The sequence below is a fragment of the Trachinotus anak genome, unplaced genomic scaffold (assembly GCF_046630095.1).
Source record: "Trachinotus anak isolate AG129_WGS33_773 ecotype Australia unplaced genomic scaffold, CSIRO_AGI_Tana_v1 ptg000031l, whole genome shotgun sequence".
Classification (NCBI taxonomy): domain Eukaryota; kingdom Metazoa; phylum Chordata; class Actinopteri; order Carangiformes; family Carangidae; genus Trachinotus; species Trachinotus anak.
The window spans coordinates 4,050,227-4,067,632 of NW_027273882.1; the positions used below are offsets into that span (position 1 = coordinate 4,050,227).

A 17,406-nucleotide genomic window follows, 5' to 3' on the forward strand; every position below is an offset into this window, starting at 1 on the left:
TAGTATGAGTCCTTTACACAGTCTCTGTTTAGATGGACCCATATGAACTGATGTAGCAACAAACAGGAAACCTTTTGGTCTCTTGCTGATTTATGGGGGACGTTGGTAATAAATACAAAAGGCTCAGTAACAGTACCAGTGGATACATTTTGGGATGTAGTTAAGATATTTTCAAACCCTCAGGACAGATGTTCATCTCGACACACAGCTTTACTCCAGCTTTACTTATTGCACCATGAAATTTTGGCAAACTGGAAACTGAACAAGAATTTACTGGCGAGCTCTTCAGAGTGAAAAGGTTGCAGAGTTGTACAGGTTTTAGTTTTTAAGTAGAATTTGCACAAAAGCTGCTTTATGGTCTCAATTCTTTTACTTTAAAGTGCTGTCTTAAACTAAAACAGTAATTTTTAACATGTCCATGAAAACTATTCAGACTGACCACTTTGTTTCACCTCATTCATATGAATTCACATTAAAATTAAATTCAGTTTATATAATTGCTGAACAACCTTAAGATGTGGGTGACAGCTTAGGGGTCTGGCTTGAAAATGAGTTGACAATGAAAAACAAACTTTTTTTGCTCTTTTAGACACCAATGAGAGGAGCTTTAATTCCCATGAAAACTGGAAAGAGTGAGTTTTATATTTGGGGAAGATGCAAGAGGGTTTTGTTTGGAATCAATAAAGGTAGAAATATGAGAGGCCTCGGTCTGCACTGAGTCTCTTTGTTATTACGACAAGGTGGAGCGTTAATCATCAGAGGTGTTGCCAATGTTATGGCAGGCAGGAATCTTGTACATTTTCAACATGGGACAGAAATTTGTCTCACGGAGAAGCATGTGAGCCTCTAGTTCCTGCAGATAATGATATTTTCAAAGTCATGATACACATATACAAACACACACACACACACACACACACACACACACACACACACACATACACACAGACACACAGAATGAAGGCAAAACTGGGCCTTACAACTGGTCTATGGATTCAATCCAAAAGTTTGTTGTATTTGGAGAGGGTGAGTGAAAAAAAGCCAAATAGTGAGTGAAAGACAGGGAGAGAGAGAGAGAGTAAGAGAGAGAGGTCTGGCCACAATGGGAGCCACATGTTTAACACAGCTTGTGGGACTGCTCAGAAATTCAGGGCTTGTTATTGTCCAGCACATGTCCAGCACCTCCGATACTTCAGAGCTCTAAAGTTCTTCATTTGCGGGTTTCTGATGGTGAGAAGCCGTAGACCGACTCTGAGATACAGATCTGCCTGCTGATGCTTCACAAATGCATCCACTTAACTGGTAACAGCAGGTCATGAGACTGTGATTAGGGTCACATCAGGAGGGGAGACGGTGGCTCTACTAACCCACGTGTATGTGCTTCGGTGTCGAGGACAGGAGCACAAGCTGAAGGCTATCCTGGACACTTGATTGATTAATTAGTTGAACAGAAATCAGAAACACAGCAATAACAACAGAAAAAAAGCTTAATTGGCAGGATTTTCTGTTTTTGTCTAAGAGCTTTTGAAAACTGTTTTCTGATATTTTAAAAGTCAAATTATTATTAATTATTTGGGAAAATAATCTTCAGAACAATGGTTAGCTGCCGTAGTTAATTCTAAGTTCAGGGTAAGGATTTATTTTTGCCAAAAGGTAAATGTGCATGAATATTAGCCTCATTTACAAAGTGTTGTTTCCCATTGATCGCCTTTGTGCAGAGACAACCCCCCTGAAAAATTCAATGTTACCCTTTGATTCACAGTTTCTTATCCACTTCAGTTCCAGCTCATGTCAAACTTAAACTGCGACAGATTTCGGGCGTCTGTGAACATTACAGTAGGACCCATTAATTTAAAAATATGCTGCATCTTCCATCAGCCAATGAAAACACAAGAAATTACTTAGTCAAATGTGGCTTCATCGTGACAGTGCTTCGTCTGTTTGAAACAAGTTGCAATTTGACCAGGATGCAACTGTTCTGTCTCATCTGTTTTCCCTAGAGTTAGTCAAACTCTGTAAATTTCACTATTGAGAAATGTTCTATATTTGTGTTGTGTGTTGGCACAGCTGTAACAGAAAAACGCCACCATTTCTAGAGAACAACAGCCTGGAGCCATGATTGTGGCTCTGTGAGAATTTTTACCTTCAACAGATTAACAGAGCAGCAACATTAACATAGCTTTGATGGAAACATCAAAAGTTATTACAGTTGATCCTGTGGAAACATGAATATCTGTGCTAAATGCCACGGTGACCAGTTCGATACTAAAGATAGACACCATGTGATCACCATCATTAGGATACATCTGTTAGGAATAGGGCTGTCAAACGATTCATTTTTTCTTAATTACGATTAGTAATTAACTGTCAGTTATGTGTTGTCAAGACGAGCTCCGGTTAAGTTATAGTTATATTTTTATTTTCCAACTCATTTGATCTTCACCAACGATGATTCAGGCACTGGATTTAAACACTTTAGGTCTCCTGACACACCCCTTTATGCAGACCACAACTGCCCCCCTTTAGCTCCTATAGACATGAGTTGCCAGAAAGTATCTTGGCAGCTTGACAACAAGTATGGGTGCATCAAAGGGTCAAAATAGTAGCAGCCCAAGTTTCTAGAAAGCAGCGCTCTATAATCTTTGGTAACAGCATCAGTGACGGTGTAAAATAAAGAATCTTTGGCAGCATGCGATTAACACAATTAAAGAAAAAAAACACATTATGCTTTGTCCTTAATCCCATCATAATAAATGTGTTAATGCTGAGCTGACAGTCCTAATTAGGAACAATAAATGTCTGCACCAAATTTTGTCTGCTCTTCGCTACATGAAAAGTCAGCAGTTCTCAAAAGTCCATCCAAAAGGTTGTGTAGAAATTTGGAGTCCCATGAAGACATCTGCTGCTAATATCGGCCAACTGAGACGGTATAGTTCTCCTCATTTGTCCACACATCTTTCTTCTGTTGTGATGTTGGCTATGGATGTAATCATCTGTGGTCTGTGGAGTTCAACAGCAAAGGTTTTTCTTAAACAGCAGTGAGTGGACCTTTCACTGAGAGTCAGCTGGACTCACTCAGTAATGGTTGAACCTATTTCAACACTTTTCCTTAAAATGAAGTTTACTAATGTCACCTTACACAATGTCCAGATATTTCATTCCTAAAGTAAAGTATGCCTTTCATTACCACTTATTAAAAGCCATCAACACTTCTAATTGTCTGATTTCAAGGTTTTAATTCGGTAAAACTCATCTGGAGGGACCTCACAAGTGTTGTTACACAAAAATGTGTGTATGCATGCATCTGTCTGCATGCCTCAGCTTCAGAAAAGACAGTTCACCCTGGTGGTCCTGAAGTTAATAGTTTGTTTTAGCAGAACTTCACATTATTAATCTCTTGGCTCTCAGAGTCCTTCGTGTTCATTCAGCTGACAGTGCTTCAACAATAACAAGCTGAGTGGCCCCTCCAGGATCAGCATGAACACATCTGACAGCACCGAGTCCAAGAATATAACACTGCTGAAGAGTGCTGAGCCTTCATCCAACATCCAGTTTGCATAACAACTCCACCGTGGAGTGGAGCAACAGAGCAGCGAGCTCGTCTTCGTCCCACAGTCTAGCACAGGTCACATCACTGTGATGCCACAGAGTGTATGTTAAATGTATGAGGAGATAAGGGGCGTGTTGTTAAATTCATCACTATGATGAAAGACTGAAAGGCATTATCAGGGTTTTTGCCATTTGAGGATACAGGATGTTCTAACAATGAACAGATGGGATAATATGTTCGTTACAAATGGAAGGGGGTGTAGTTCAGGTTTAGTTCAGTGTTTCTACAAAGTCATGATTACAATAATAAACACGCAGATTATGGTCGCCATGGTTACTATAATAACAGTCATGGCTTGGTTAGGTTTAGGCACAAAAACTTCTTGGTTTGGTTTTCAAAAAGATGGTGATTAGGGTTAAAATACGTACTTCCTCAACATTAGAAGATCTTTGTTGTCATGGTTACAATGATAACATCATGATTAATGGTCATGGGTAATAGAAACAACATAAACTACTACTTTCTCATGGGAATCAAACACCACTCTTCTGTGTCATATTCCTGAGTTTTGTTGACCCATCCATCCACCACAACCTCCTCCTGACGTGGACTTTGTTGCTCTATAAACTACGTCACTGCACTTTCCCCTTTTTCATAATTACTACGACCAACGACCACCAACGACCTATGGGCTCAGATTATCAGAACTTTACTGTACATTTAATCACTTAAATTTAACATTTAATCATTTTCCTGCAAAAAAAGCAACAACTGAAAACTGGTTTAGAAAGGAACCTCCCACTCTTGAACAACAGATGGAGATACAACAGTTAGAGATAAATATATGTTAGAAAAACTGACATTTCCCTGAGGAATAAGGGTGAGACCTTTCCCAGAAAATGAGAGAAAAGAATCACCTGCAGTGCAAACAACAAGGACGTTATTATGTCTAGATGTGGACAAATCCAAGGAAAACATGGACATAAACTCAGCAGGAAAAAAATGCTAACATCACTTAGTTCCCAAGCTTATTGATGTTTTTTTTCTTTTGCAAAAATATATTTCAACTGTTGGAAAATGTGTCAGTTTGTGTGTGTGTGTGTGTGCGTGTGTGTGTGTGTGTGTAAGCCAGCCTTAACTGAGCCGGGGAACTCTTCACTAGTTAAACAAACATGCCACTCAAAATGTACATTAATAGTCATCAGAGGACACTGAGGCAGTAAACGTTTCCAGGCCTCAGCTCAGCTCAGATCAATTTGTAACATATGACTAAGAACAATCTCGGCCTGCAGCAGAGCAGCGCTCAGCAACAACAGATCATGTATCCAAACCTGCGCGTCACTGATGCTGCACGGAAAACCCCTGTGACTCAGTGTTTTTGTCTTTTTTTGGATGATAAATCTTAATTTTACCGCACATCTGTCAAGTGTCAAGTTGTATAGTCTCCTGACGCGACTTGAGGTTGAATTGTGAAATGAGTTGAACAAATTTTAAAAAATGAAAATGAGAAAAAAAAAAATGGCACAAGTCTTTGCCTTCTGATCCAAATGTTGCAATTGTTTCTGTGTTTTTAGTGAATATGAAAATTAAATATGTTGACAAGACGGTGACAGTCCAATAAAATAACTAGCTAGCCATAACAGCACACAAATTAACTGTCAAGATGGCGACACAGCTGTGCTATGTATATGAAGAAGTACTGTACATGTGTGTCATTTTATTTCATTGGCTTAATTTGAAAGTAGTGTGACGTTATTCTAAGGTATTAAAAAGGGAGAATACAGGTGCAGGTGGTAGATGGACGTGTAAAACATTTGACATCTACACTTCAGACTATGGTGCATGTCAGCGTTCGCTCCAGTTAACAACAAACTCAATCTCTCCATAACCATCACCAAGTATTTTAGTTCTCCACCTAAAACCACATGTTAACAATGCTATTTGTCATGATTGCAGTTTTTCCTTGAGCTCACAACTGTGGCGACTGTTTTCTTTTTTGGCCTCTCGCAGCAGCAGAAACAAGCTGTGAACACGACATGGTGAACTTGTGAGAAAACTGCTGCTTATCTACACATCCAGCAGTTATGGAGCGACACACTCATTCAGTTCAAGTCGTGTTTCTCTCCACCTGATGAATTTAAGTCCAATATGAAACCTCATTTAGGTCTGTTTTTGGTCTCTACCAGCTCCTGAGGGAAATATCCAGCTCTTCAGCTGCTAAATGCTCCACCAGAGAGTTGTTAACTTTGTCAGTCTGCTGTTTGGTGCTGACTTTGTACAGTTTTTAAAGCTTCTGCTGCAGCCAAATATGACTCTATGAGAGCAGTGAGAGTCTTACAGTAAAGCTACAGGTCGGACAGACAAACGGTGACATGGATTACAGCTGTAATCATTTAGTCTAAGTTATTTAAACTTAACCACTGCATATGAACTGAATACCTGCGAAGCTCTGTACACACATGCACAGAGGAAGCTCATATGCATATGAGCACTCACTCATTTTCATTTTCTCTCACATATACCCACAAACAGACACACACAGACAGACACTTAACATAGTGATGTCCATCGAGGAGAAGAGTGGAGAAATGAAAAACAAGAGGAGGGAGGAGGAGGAGGAGGAACAAAAATATGGCACAGACCATGAGAAGAAAAGAGAGAGGGGAATACCACTCAGTGTGGGCAAGGACTCACAGTTATGTAGTCATGCCATTTCACCAATATCACAATGTTTTCTCCACAGTACTGGCACACACACTTAGCATGTCCTTCCTTGGCTTCTTACATTTGAAATCTGAACTGTTTTGCTGTCTGGCAGTTTGACTATTTAGCTTAATGCATTTTAAAAAGTGGAGACTCCATGGACTCTGTGGAGAACTACAACAGCCTATGTAGTGAGCTCATACTAGTTAAAATGTAGAGAGCACAAAGCAAAGAAACTTGATGTAGGTCTTTCTAGGGTTGTCCCCTAAAAGTTGATGAGTTCACTGCGCTTTATTTTATTTTAGTTGCCTCACAAAGCAATGATGGAGCAACACTGTGGCAGGTTGTACACTTTACTAATCAAGTTTTAGCTTCAAATGACCAAACCTTAAAAACAAACTTGAATGAAAGTAGAGATGGGGGATGGAAACAGAGCGCAGCACAACACTGGACAAAACAAGGCAGGACAGTACGGCTTGTTTCTGTTGGCCGCTCTGATGCTCTCATCTCCGGCGTCCAGCTGACAGTGCTGTCAGCAGCCCGGTAGGAGAGACACTCAGTGCGGCCGGATTTCATACCTGAGCTGTGACTAAGATGCTGAGTTTTACTTTGTGTGACTGTGCGGAAACTAAAAATACAGATAAATGGAAATTATAGATAAGACCCGGCTGCGGTCGATGCATTGATTATAAGTGGTGACTCTCAGTCGACTGAAAATCCTACCTCTGGGGCAGGCCTAGTAGGTTCCATTATTATCTGAATGTTACTGTATCATAGATTGGGCTTTGAGACTCCTTGCACAGAGAGCCTGTGTTACAAACTGAGAGTGGAGTTTGATAGATGGAGGCATTTACCGGGCAGCAATGGTCTTATAAATGACACTGGGAATTGAAGGAGTTGCAGTTTCACCCGTACTAGAGACTAAAAATGAGGAAATTCTGGCTCCTGCTGCACTGACCTTTTAATCTGTGTCTTACAAGTCATGAAAGTGCAATTATAAATGAGCGGAGAGGCCCTGTAATCACTTTTGGATTGAACTGCTGGAAATTATTGGCGTGTATTGGAGTGGGGCTCTTCCAGTTGACTGATGTTGCATCAAGTTGTTTATTGAAGTAAGTGTCAAAAATCTGAACACAATCTGTTTGGAGTCTGCCTGATAGAATTTCTTCCTAATGATTTCATATTTGTGTCCCAACACTTCACATTATTGTCCCAACACTACTCTTAAAACTCACCACAAAGTCCATTGAAAGCCCTTTTCCACTGCATGGTACAGGCTCAACTCAACTTGACTCTACTCACCTTTTTTGGTTATTTATTGGGCAAATGCTGTGGAAAGTACCTGGTACTTTCTTTGGCATCACCTCTGCTGAGGCTCGAAACAAGACGAAGCAATACCAAAAGGTGACGTGAAAACACTGCAGACTACTGACTGGTCAGAGACAATCGTCACTACATCATTGTGCGAGACAAACCCGCCATTTTTAAACTTGTTTGTTTAAAATTGTGCACTGCTCGCTGTAGCCTGTCACATTTCTGTTATTGTGCTATACTTTGAGTATGGCAACCCGCAAAACCACACTCTGGTCAATAGATTAGTTGCAGATGTTTCTTTGTTTTAATCCCCTTGATACCCTCCATTGTTCCTGTGTGTGCTGGGTTTAAGCTGATGTCACGATAGTGTTGTGCCTGATTGAGGGGGGTACTATCCACATTACCAAAAGCGAGCAGAAAGGAGTGGAGCTGAGTCGGCACCATGTGGTGAAAAAATGCTATTAGTAGCGATGCTGGAGGTTTCATTCATATCACATGATCTTCTTCAGGAGATGCAGTTTACTACTCTTAAAAAATAAATAAATTCTAGTGAAAGCAGCAGATGAATGAAATAATTTCACGCAACCATTTGTAACATCAATCCCCAAAATAATATTACACCCAGATCACTGGTGGCTGATGAGACACCTACTGATGATGATCTCATGGATATGCAGTGTGCAGGTTTTAATTCAAATTAACTCTCAGTGGGCAGATGTTACTGTAAATAATACCATTCTGTGTAATCATTTATTACCTGGAGAGACGGTTTGCATCCCCCATCACGCGATGTTTCAAACAGCTTCTCGTGTTTCTTTAATATTGAAAAAACAAGTAACATGTGTGGCACAAACAAATGAGTCCCAGAGGAATTAAAGGCAAATTAACTGAATAAGAAGAAAAAAAAAGAAGGAGGCACGAGAACAGAACAGAGTAGGATAAACATGGATAGAGATGTAAAACTTTTTTTGGCTAAGGTGCCTGTGAGCTAACACCGAACAAATGGCCTGCGGAGCTAAAACTAATGACAGAGCTGAGTGGTTGAGTTTTCATTCTGGATGTAGCATCTAAATTTAACCCACAATTGTTTCCAGGCTCAGGAGAAACGGCATCCCACCCACATGTGAAGCAGACACGAGATCAGGGGTCTCATTCGGTTGGAGTTGCCATCAATCAGCTCGGGCCGCGTCCCCTGCCAGCATTACATCATGACATACCTATTCTGACTTTAACAAGCCAGGGAAGTCATTTGGTACGCTGGCAGCGAGAGTCGCACCCAGTCTGGTCTAATCAGCTCTGAAGAGATTGGAGGAAGAACATTCGGAGTTGCTCAATACCCCAGGGTAGTAACCCCAGAGTGTAAAATCACGTTTGCATGCTGGGGTCACTTGCATTCAGTCCCACTGCAAACGTGTATTGGCTCAGACGAGGTGCGGTAAACGATCTCTTTGCAGTGCTGAGCTCCACCCAAATGGTTTCAGAGTTAAACCTAGAGTTAAAGTTCTCACGTTCTGGTGCAGCGCTCTCCTGTTTTTCATGTTTTCTTACTCTGGGGAGTTGTACACTGCATATCTCTTGATTTTTCCATAAGGCAGGGATGTCTTGTTTTGTAAATTCACACTACACAATTTTCAACATTTTGCACATATGCATGATAGTGTTATCCAGAAAAAGTTATTTGTCTATTCTTCTCATTATTGATGATTTTGTAAAGTTACAGAAATGTTCGTCCATGCAGCCCCATAATCCAACATCAGAAAGACGTAGGGGGCTTGTGAGTATAAAGCCAGCTTTAGAGGGAGAAGACAGGTCCCAGGTTGTTGTTCACAAGCGGGACCACAACATCATCACTTGCTGTGAGGACTCAGAGAAAACATGAGCTCATGGCTTGGCTTGGTTTGGCCTGGAAAAAGCAGCATTAGCATTTTGGTAATTTACAGCTAAGAAGACGTTTAGGAGTCTCAGAACTGGGCTAAAAAGTCTATACTTCTATTTATAACTACAGTTTTAAAAAAAGAAAAAAAGCCAACATTAGCCAAAATTAGCCCAGTCTGAATATCTAGATGCCTTTTGCACCAACAAGAGGGACACTAATCAATGGGGAACAGCCATATCCTGGTGAAATACAAGTTAAGAATGGTCACATTAGCACTCGGAGCAGCAGTCTGAACGGACATCCATTCTCTGTCTCTGACCTTCTATTATGGTGAGGTTCTTCAGGGTCATGGAGTGCTCCCAGTCCTTCAGACGGAGGTCCTCTGTGATCGTGTTGAGGATCTCCATCTCGTTCCTCAGCTGGGCCTCCGTGTGGACGTGGGTCACCCATAAACTGCTGGTGTCCTCTGTGATGTTGCTGATCTGGATCTGAGCAGCAGGAGGAGGTGTTACAGCAGCAGTAGATCATCATTATACTGGGTTACACAGGAGCAGTTAGATTTCCTGTGACTGCTGTACTGTGGTGTATAAATGTTCACTCTGTGCTTAAAAACATCTTTTCAGTAGTACATTTAATGAAAATGAACCTGCAAGTCCTGTATCTTCAAGTTGTGAATAGTGATGTCGTTGCTGAAGGTGTGATTGACAGCTCCCACCATCCAATTAACCTCGTCCAGTTTCTCCCTCAGCCCGCTCACCTTCCCTGAGGTTTCCCTGACAGAGAGCAGAGTTCATTACATTGAACAGAGTCATCGCTGTGATGCAGTTACACTTTTATGATCTTCAGTGGGGTCTGTGTTTGTACCGGATCAGGACGTCCTGGTCGCGGAGCCAGGTGGAGGCTCGTGCCACCTCCGCAGTCAAGCCCGTCAGGTTCCTGCTGGCGGAGCTGCTCAGAGTGGACAGCCTGTCGTCCAGGTGCACCAGGTAGCCCTCTGACTGAAGAGAGTAGGACTGGATGCTCCTCAGCTCCACCTCCACGCCCTGCAAGGAAGAGACATTGGCATGTTCTCCACTGCTGTCATAGCATCTCACAAATAAACAGGACAGAACTGTGTATAAATATTATGACAGTTGACTAATTGAATCCCAAAAATGTCAGAGACAAGTGTTTAAAAAAAGTGATGAAATGCAGCCTCGTCCATCGTCAGTATTCTTAACTCTCCACTGTTACTGTCACTTGCGTCATGTTTTGGTAACAGCTCCAAAGAACATACAACGATGATTATTGTCATCAACAAGAGCACCAAAGTGGAGGACACGTGTCTCAGCTCGTTAATAAGGAACAGCTTTATCTTTGAATGTTAGCCTCATTCCGCTTCATATCCCCTGAAATATTAAACATATATTTACTCATTTAAAAAGTCATATTAGACTTAAAATCTCTTAAAATCTGAACAATAGAAATGATTTAAACTGATTTAAACCATCATCATCAAACTCTATTCATGCCCTGTAACATTTTCGTGTCCTGTTTTCAGTCTCGTGTCGTACCTTGATGAGGACCTCCAGCCTCTGCAGCCAGTCGCTGTGGTTCTGGAAGAGGTTCTCCAGTTTCCAGATGTTCTCCAGCAGGTCGGCCTGAGTGGACGCCTCGCCCAGGGTCTGCTGCAGCAGCCGAGAGCGCTCTGACATCCGGGTCACGTTCTCCATCAGCACCTCCTGCCGCTGCGAAGAAACCTGGGAACGCGAGACTGGGGAGGGAAAGAGAAAGACTCAGAGTGAGAGATTTGTCCTGGGTGTTGATTCACTGATCCCTCAGCTACAGTTAAATATCGTTTACTATCAATCACTATGGCCAGCATGGGACCAGCCAACGTTTTAATGCAGAGCAGATGTTGATTCTGTCGCCTGCACTAATTCTGGTTGTCTGTTCCTGCTTAATGTATTGTTATCCTAAGTATTTTTATTTTAGCCAAAATGTAGTTTCCAGCGTTGGCTGGTTCTCTGTGCTGTAATATCATTTTGTGGAAATTCTGTCTTCATTCTGACTGATGTTGAAATTGGCCTCTGCATCTTGCTGTTCGTCCAATACCTGCAGGAGAGAGAGTGTCGTTTTAAAGATATGACCTATAGACTCCCAGTGATGGAATTTTACTTTTACTACCATTATACCACCTTACACTTCGACTTCACAGGGAAATATTGTACTACTTATTCTACTACATACAGTTACTTTGCAGATGAAGATTTAACATTGACAAACATATTATAACCTTAAAAAATACAGTGTCATTTTTAAAGATTAAGCCAGTGGTTCCCAGTCTTTTGAGCTTGTGACCACTTAAAGAAATAGGTGTGTAGTTGATATCACACTTCAGATGTCTATAAGCAGTATCACCCAAAGTATGTGTGTCTGAATTACACATGTGTTTATTTATCTGCAACATCATATTTGCTGACAGTTCACATATTGCCAATGAACCTCTCCTGTCTTGTATTTGGCTGTGGCTTTGAGGCCACTTCTTTCGCCTTCTCGCTCTTCTCGACCGTGGCTAATGTGAAAAAGCTCCTCTGTTTCATGTTATGTTGAGAGCATGTTGCATGGTAACGGCTCGATAGCCCGAGAGATATTTTGAAACCAGATCCCTAGCGTTACGTCATGACGACATCCCCCTCTGCAAGACAGCGGGGACCAATGTGTGCAAAAAAAAAAAAACTCAGATGGAGAAAAAAGGGATTACTTGGGAAACAAGAGGAAGCAGATAATTCTCTCCACACGTGCACTTTGACACAGTGATGCCCCTAACAGCCGAATATTACACACACACACTGAATGTTTCTGTTTCCACGTATCTAAGAGAGCTCTAAAACTGTGTGTGTGTGTGTGTGTGTGTGTGTGTGTGTGTGTGTGTGTGTGTGTGTGCTATAGTGCATGCCAGGAAAGCTCGACATGACCTCAGAGCACGAACAGTGCGGCAAAGCCACAGTGCTGCAAACAAGCCATCTACATTCCAGCTCATTATGTGTGTTAGGTTTATTCCTAATGACCTGAAACACTAAATAAGCTGAAATCTCTCCACTACACAGGGCACTTAATTGCTAAATGATGGTCTGTCATCAGCGCCATCATACCCTACACACACACATCCACCCACCCACCCACCCACACACACACACACACACACACACACACACACACACACACACACACACACACACACACACACACACACACACACACATTTAATTTCAACCAGAACCTGCTGCTTAAAAAGAAGAAAAGGAAGAACAATAAAGGATAAAAACAAGGAGGTGAATAAAAAAGTTAAGTAGGTACAAGATAAAAAAGGAGAAGAAGAAAAAAAGGAAAAGAGAAGAAGAAGGATATGACGAACTCACTTCATGTTTTCAGACCATTTTTTGTTGATGCAGTCTCTGCTCTATGCTCGATGGGACTGGACAACAATATTGAGGAAAAGCCAAAACAGCTGCAGAGACAGAAGTGTGAAGCTTAGTCTGCAAAGCATCGTGATCATTATTGCAAGCAATGGCGACTGTTGATGGTGAGCGACTTTTGGCTGAATCTCGACAGCGGCTTCCTCTTAATATAAAAAGATAAGAATTATTACATCCTTTCATCAAAGATCTTGAGAAATCTGTTGAAAACTGTTCAAAATAATATTGTTTTTTACTGTGTCTTTAGTGAGCCAACCTGCTTCTAGACAACTAAAATAATAAAACCAATAGAGAGAGCTTGATTAAACCATGTATTTGCATGAATTATGGATGAATAAATTACCTTTTTAAGCTTGATTAACATCCACATACTTTCAGTCTTAAAGGTTCTTGGGCACTGTGGGAGTTACCTGAAATATGTTGTACTAGCAGGGACTTGAGTGCTTGCAAAATACTGCAAGTGTGGGTTTTAGGACAGATCCTACAATCCTTAGATGAAGGAGACACAATGAGAAGAAGAGGAGGAGGGGAGGAGGCGGAGGAGGAGGGGAGCAGCACTTTGGGTTTTTGAAACTCTTTCTAAATCCCACACGATGGGCTCAAAAATCCACAGTGGTCAAGCAGAAAGAAAAAAAATCTGGCTTTCTAACTTAGTTTCTGAAGGAGACAATTTTCCCAACAGCAACAAACTACACATCAATACCACAATCCTGTCAGATAATCTTGTAAGGATAATTCAAAAGTAACAGATGGGGTGGCGGCACAGAGCTTACTGTTAATGCAATCCATGAACTGGATCCAAATTTTCACAAATTTGTCAGAGGAACCGCAGTGTGGTTTTGCCAGTTTTAGGTGCAGTATTACATTTCTTCACCACAGACTGTTTGGGGGCTGTGGATTCTCACAGTTCAGAACAACTGTGCACTATTAGAGCAGAGACCTATAAACCTGTAATCATATCTTGTTGCCAGAACCCATTTGAACAGATTTTCCACAGTGTCTCACTTTGTTTCCTCTGGTTTCACCACCTCAAGCAATCATCCATCAGTATTAGGAATCACTCTCCACTAACTGATGTCTGTTAAACTGCTGCTCTGTTAACATGGAAAGCTCTGTATATACAATCAACCAAACCACAGAGGTCACTGTCAGGTAATGGGAACGGAGATACAAGGCGTTTCTATCCAAATTGACTTTTCCAAAGAAGTAATATTTGATTTATTAGCCACCTGATGGCAGCAGAACAAGCTGTTTACACAACATTGAGCATCACCTTATCATTGTGTATTGGGGAACATATTATCAAGCAGTTGCTTATTTAAACATCCAGCAGATATGGAGCAAAGTTATTGGCTTTTGAGCTGCACTTCTGGACAATATTCAATCTCCTAGCTCCTCTTTTGGTCTCCACCAACTCCTGAGGGAAATTTCTGGCTCTTAAGCTGCTAAATGCTCCACTATGTTTGTTCTGTCTGCTGTTTGTTGTTGACAGTGGGTTTATCACAATGTTTTACTGTAAACAGATGATGAAAGATGTGAGAATGAACTAGAAGAGTAAAGTAGAGGGCTGTAAAACCAAAGCAATGAGCTGAAAGACGCTAAAACGCTCTGCAAAGTTCAGATGGACTGCAGAGTTGGATGAGAATTCTCTGTGGGTTTGTCTTTCAATTATACACATTAAAATAATTAAAATAATATAATCTATATAATTTTTTGTATTGATGCAGCATGTCAATAAGTAGAAAAACCTATTGAGACAAAAATTATATGGTCAAACAGAAGACCATCAAGATAATGCTGCAACAATTAGTCAATTAGTCGATCGACGAAAATTACTGAATGAAGATTTTGAGAAATGACAAATTCTTTGGGTAACATATCAAAAATACCACATATCTGCTCATTCTGGCTTCTCAACTTTTCTCTCATTTATATCACTGTAAACTGATTAATTATTGGAGTTTTAACTGTTTATTAGACAAAACAAGCAATGTGACGAATTTTCATAGTCTAAAAAAATAATTGAAGAAATCAATTTTGTATCATTTTGCCGGAGACAGTTTTACATTTACAACAAAGTTAAAACCACCACCAAAACCACCTTCGGATACAAACATCTGGAGAGGTCGATGATGTGTTGAAAGTTTAACTGTAAATGTCAGGAATTCATAGTTGTATCCAAAATACTGTAGCTGTGACTGCACGTCTCTTTCAGTCATCCACCCTTCAAATGACAGACTGCTGTTAAGTCACAGCTGGAAAGATGAGTCTTTAAGGTGAGTGTTTTGTGGCTTCAGGCAAGGATGATGAGAAATAGACTGAAAGATGAGCGTTGTGTCTGACAAATCCATTTCAAAACCTCTCAAAGCTCAGCTCGGGATGGGAAAGTCATTTCTTGTCTTTTCCATTCCCCTCCTATTCTCCCCTCTTGATTTCACACATATGCACACAAATACAAACTCACACACAGTGGCATGGCAGCAATATTCACAACAGACTAGTCCCAAATTCGCAGCTTCACGGTCTTTGAATTCCTGAGTGGAGAAGAGGACAGTTCCTCCATTCATGTATCAAATGCTGTTTGCTGGAGAGCTGGCCAACGCAACAGCTGGGCTTCAGTGTGTCGTCGGAATGAATTCTGCATTATTGGTTCTCTTTATACAGCATGTAGCTCATTCACAATATTTGCAGCATTTTATCTGCATTCAACAGATTAAATTTTTGTAAACAAACAACCAATAATCTAAAAGGACTATTAGGGCAAATGCTGACACAAACAAAATTAACTTCCTGGTTATTTGAATAAATTTAAATAACCAATATGGAAGTAATGTAAGCTAAAGGAGTAATTTTGGTTATAGTGAACTGATGCAGATGATCTCATCGTGATGCCAGCGGTGTGTGTGGCCTCAGATAGACCACAGTCAGTTGCTGTCAGTGTGTGTCGGCCTGTAGAGACGTTTTTTTTCTAGCAGTAAGCAGTCATGTAACTGTTTGTTGTTTTGTCTAGGTTGAGGATGAAGAAATAAAACTCTCAAACCTCCAGCAGCCCTGACACTCTCAGTCAAGAGTTTCTAATGAAAACCCAAACATGTCTGTCCCCATCAGTTAGACCACTTATTCCAAAATGTTCCCAAAAGTGACAGATTCAAAGTCTTTTAACAATCTTTATTCTTTTCATAAAAAGCAAGTCAGCCAAATATCACTATTATTTTGAAGCATGTTTTATGCTATTGCTATACAATTAAAAATCTACTCTAGTGAATCCAATTGCACATTGTATATTGTATGCTGTTAACAAAATATTATTATTTTTACACTGTGTAATTTTGTATGCAGATCTTACAGGTTTGTGCTAAATTGTGCCAAAACATCACAACTGATATGTAATTACACAAACTGCATGCCTCCTTCATAAGTAAATGAGTGTAAAAGACCTGTTTTATAATATTATTGTCAGTCTGACATGAATATTAAAAGAGACCAGTTATCAACTGGGTGCACTGCGACTGAAATGCAGCTCTCTTTCATCTCTTTCATCCCACTGGAATCTGTGATCAGCAGCAGAACTTAACAGACAGTTTTTTGAACCCTGGAAATAAGAGATCAGTGTGGCTGTGTATTTATTGCACAATGACGATCTGTTTCTCTGTAGGATGTTTCCTCTCTTCAGTTCTTTCTCTCCCCCCCGTCACACCCTTCACACACACACACACACACACACACACACACACACACACACACACACAGAGGCTTGTCTTGGTAATTGTAGTGAGGACTTCCATTCATTCCTTCCCTCTTATGGTTACGAAACTTAAATGAAACATTAACTTAATTAACATTTTCTATCCTTAACTCTTAAACCAAGTCTTACCACCAAAATAAACAGTTAAGGCTTCTGGCATTTTCAGTTTCTACAAAAATGGTCTGGTTCTCCACAATGTCATGTGTATACCAGGCACTAACACACACACACACACACACACACACACACACACACACACACACACACACACACACACACACACACACACACACACACACGCTCCCAGTGAGACAGACAGGCTGGCTGGACAGTGTCACGGTCAGGGCAGAGAGAGGAGACAGAGGGAGGTCGACCAGAGCTGCATTCCTCTGTGGGCAAAGCCAAAGACAACATGGTGCCTTCATTTATCTCTTTATCTGCAGCCTGAGTCTATGTGTGTGGGTGATGAGTGTGTGTCTGTGTGTGTGTGTGTGTGTGTGTGTGTATGTGTTGTACAGAAGTAGATAAACTTGTGTTCAGGCCGCAGTTGAAAGAGTCCGATCCCACAAAAGATTTCCTCTCTCCGACATCTGAAATGTTTCTGCTCTCTAACTACCCACGACACACATTACATCAGTGTTCATCTTAAAGCTGTTGATATCAAGAAGAAACACACAAATGTCCCTTTGTTCCTGTCAGTCTCCAGTCTGTATGTCTTTGGTTTATTTCTCATGTTTTCTGTTGTCTATCTGTATATATG

General features: G+C 40.8%; 1 protein-coding gene across 1 annotated transcript in view; it reads right to left on the reverse strand.

The window, feature by feature from the left end:
• The window catches only part of scara5 (scavenger receptor class A, member 5 (putative)), an 81,447-nt gene that overhangs the window by 30,677 nt on the left and 33,364 nt on the right, over positions 1–17,406 (reverse strand). The window contains exons 4-7 of the mRNA XM_071467554.1: positions 10,997–11,196; positions 10,308–10,486; positions 10,090–10,216; positions 9,763–9,931 (exon numbers count right to left, since the gene is read on the reverse strand). Of these exons, the coding sequence (XP_071323655.1) occupies positions 9,763–9,931; positions 10,090–10,216; positions 10,308–10,486; positions 10,997–11,196 (675 nt within the window). The remainder of the gene's footprint in view (positions 1–9,762; positions 9,932–10,089; positions 10,217–10,307; positions 10,487–10,996; positions 11,197–17,406) is intronic.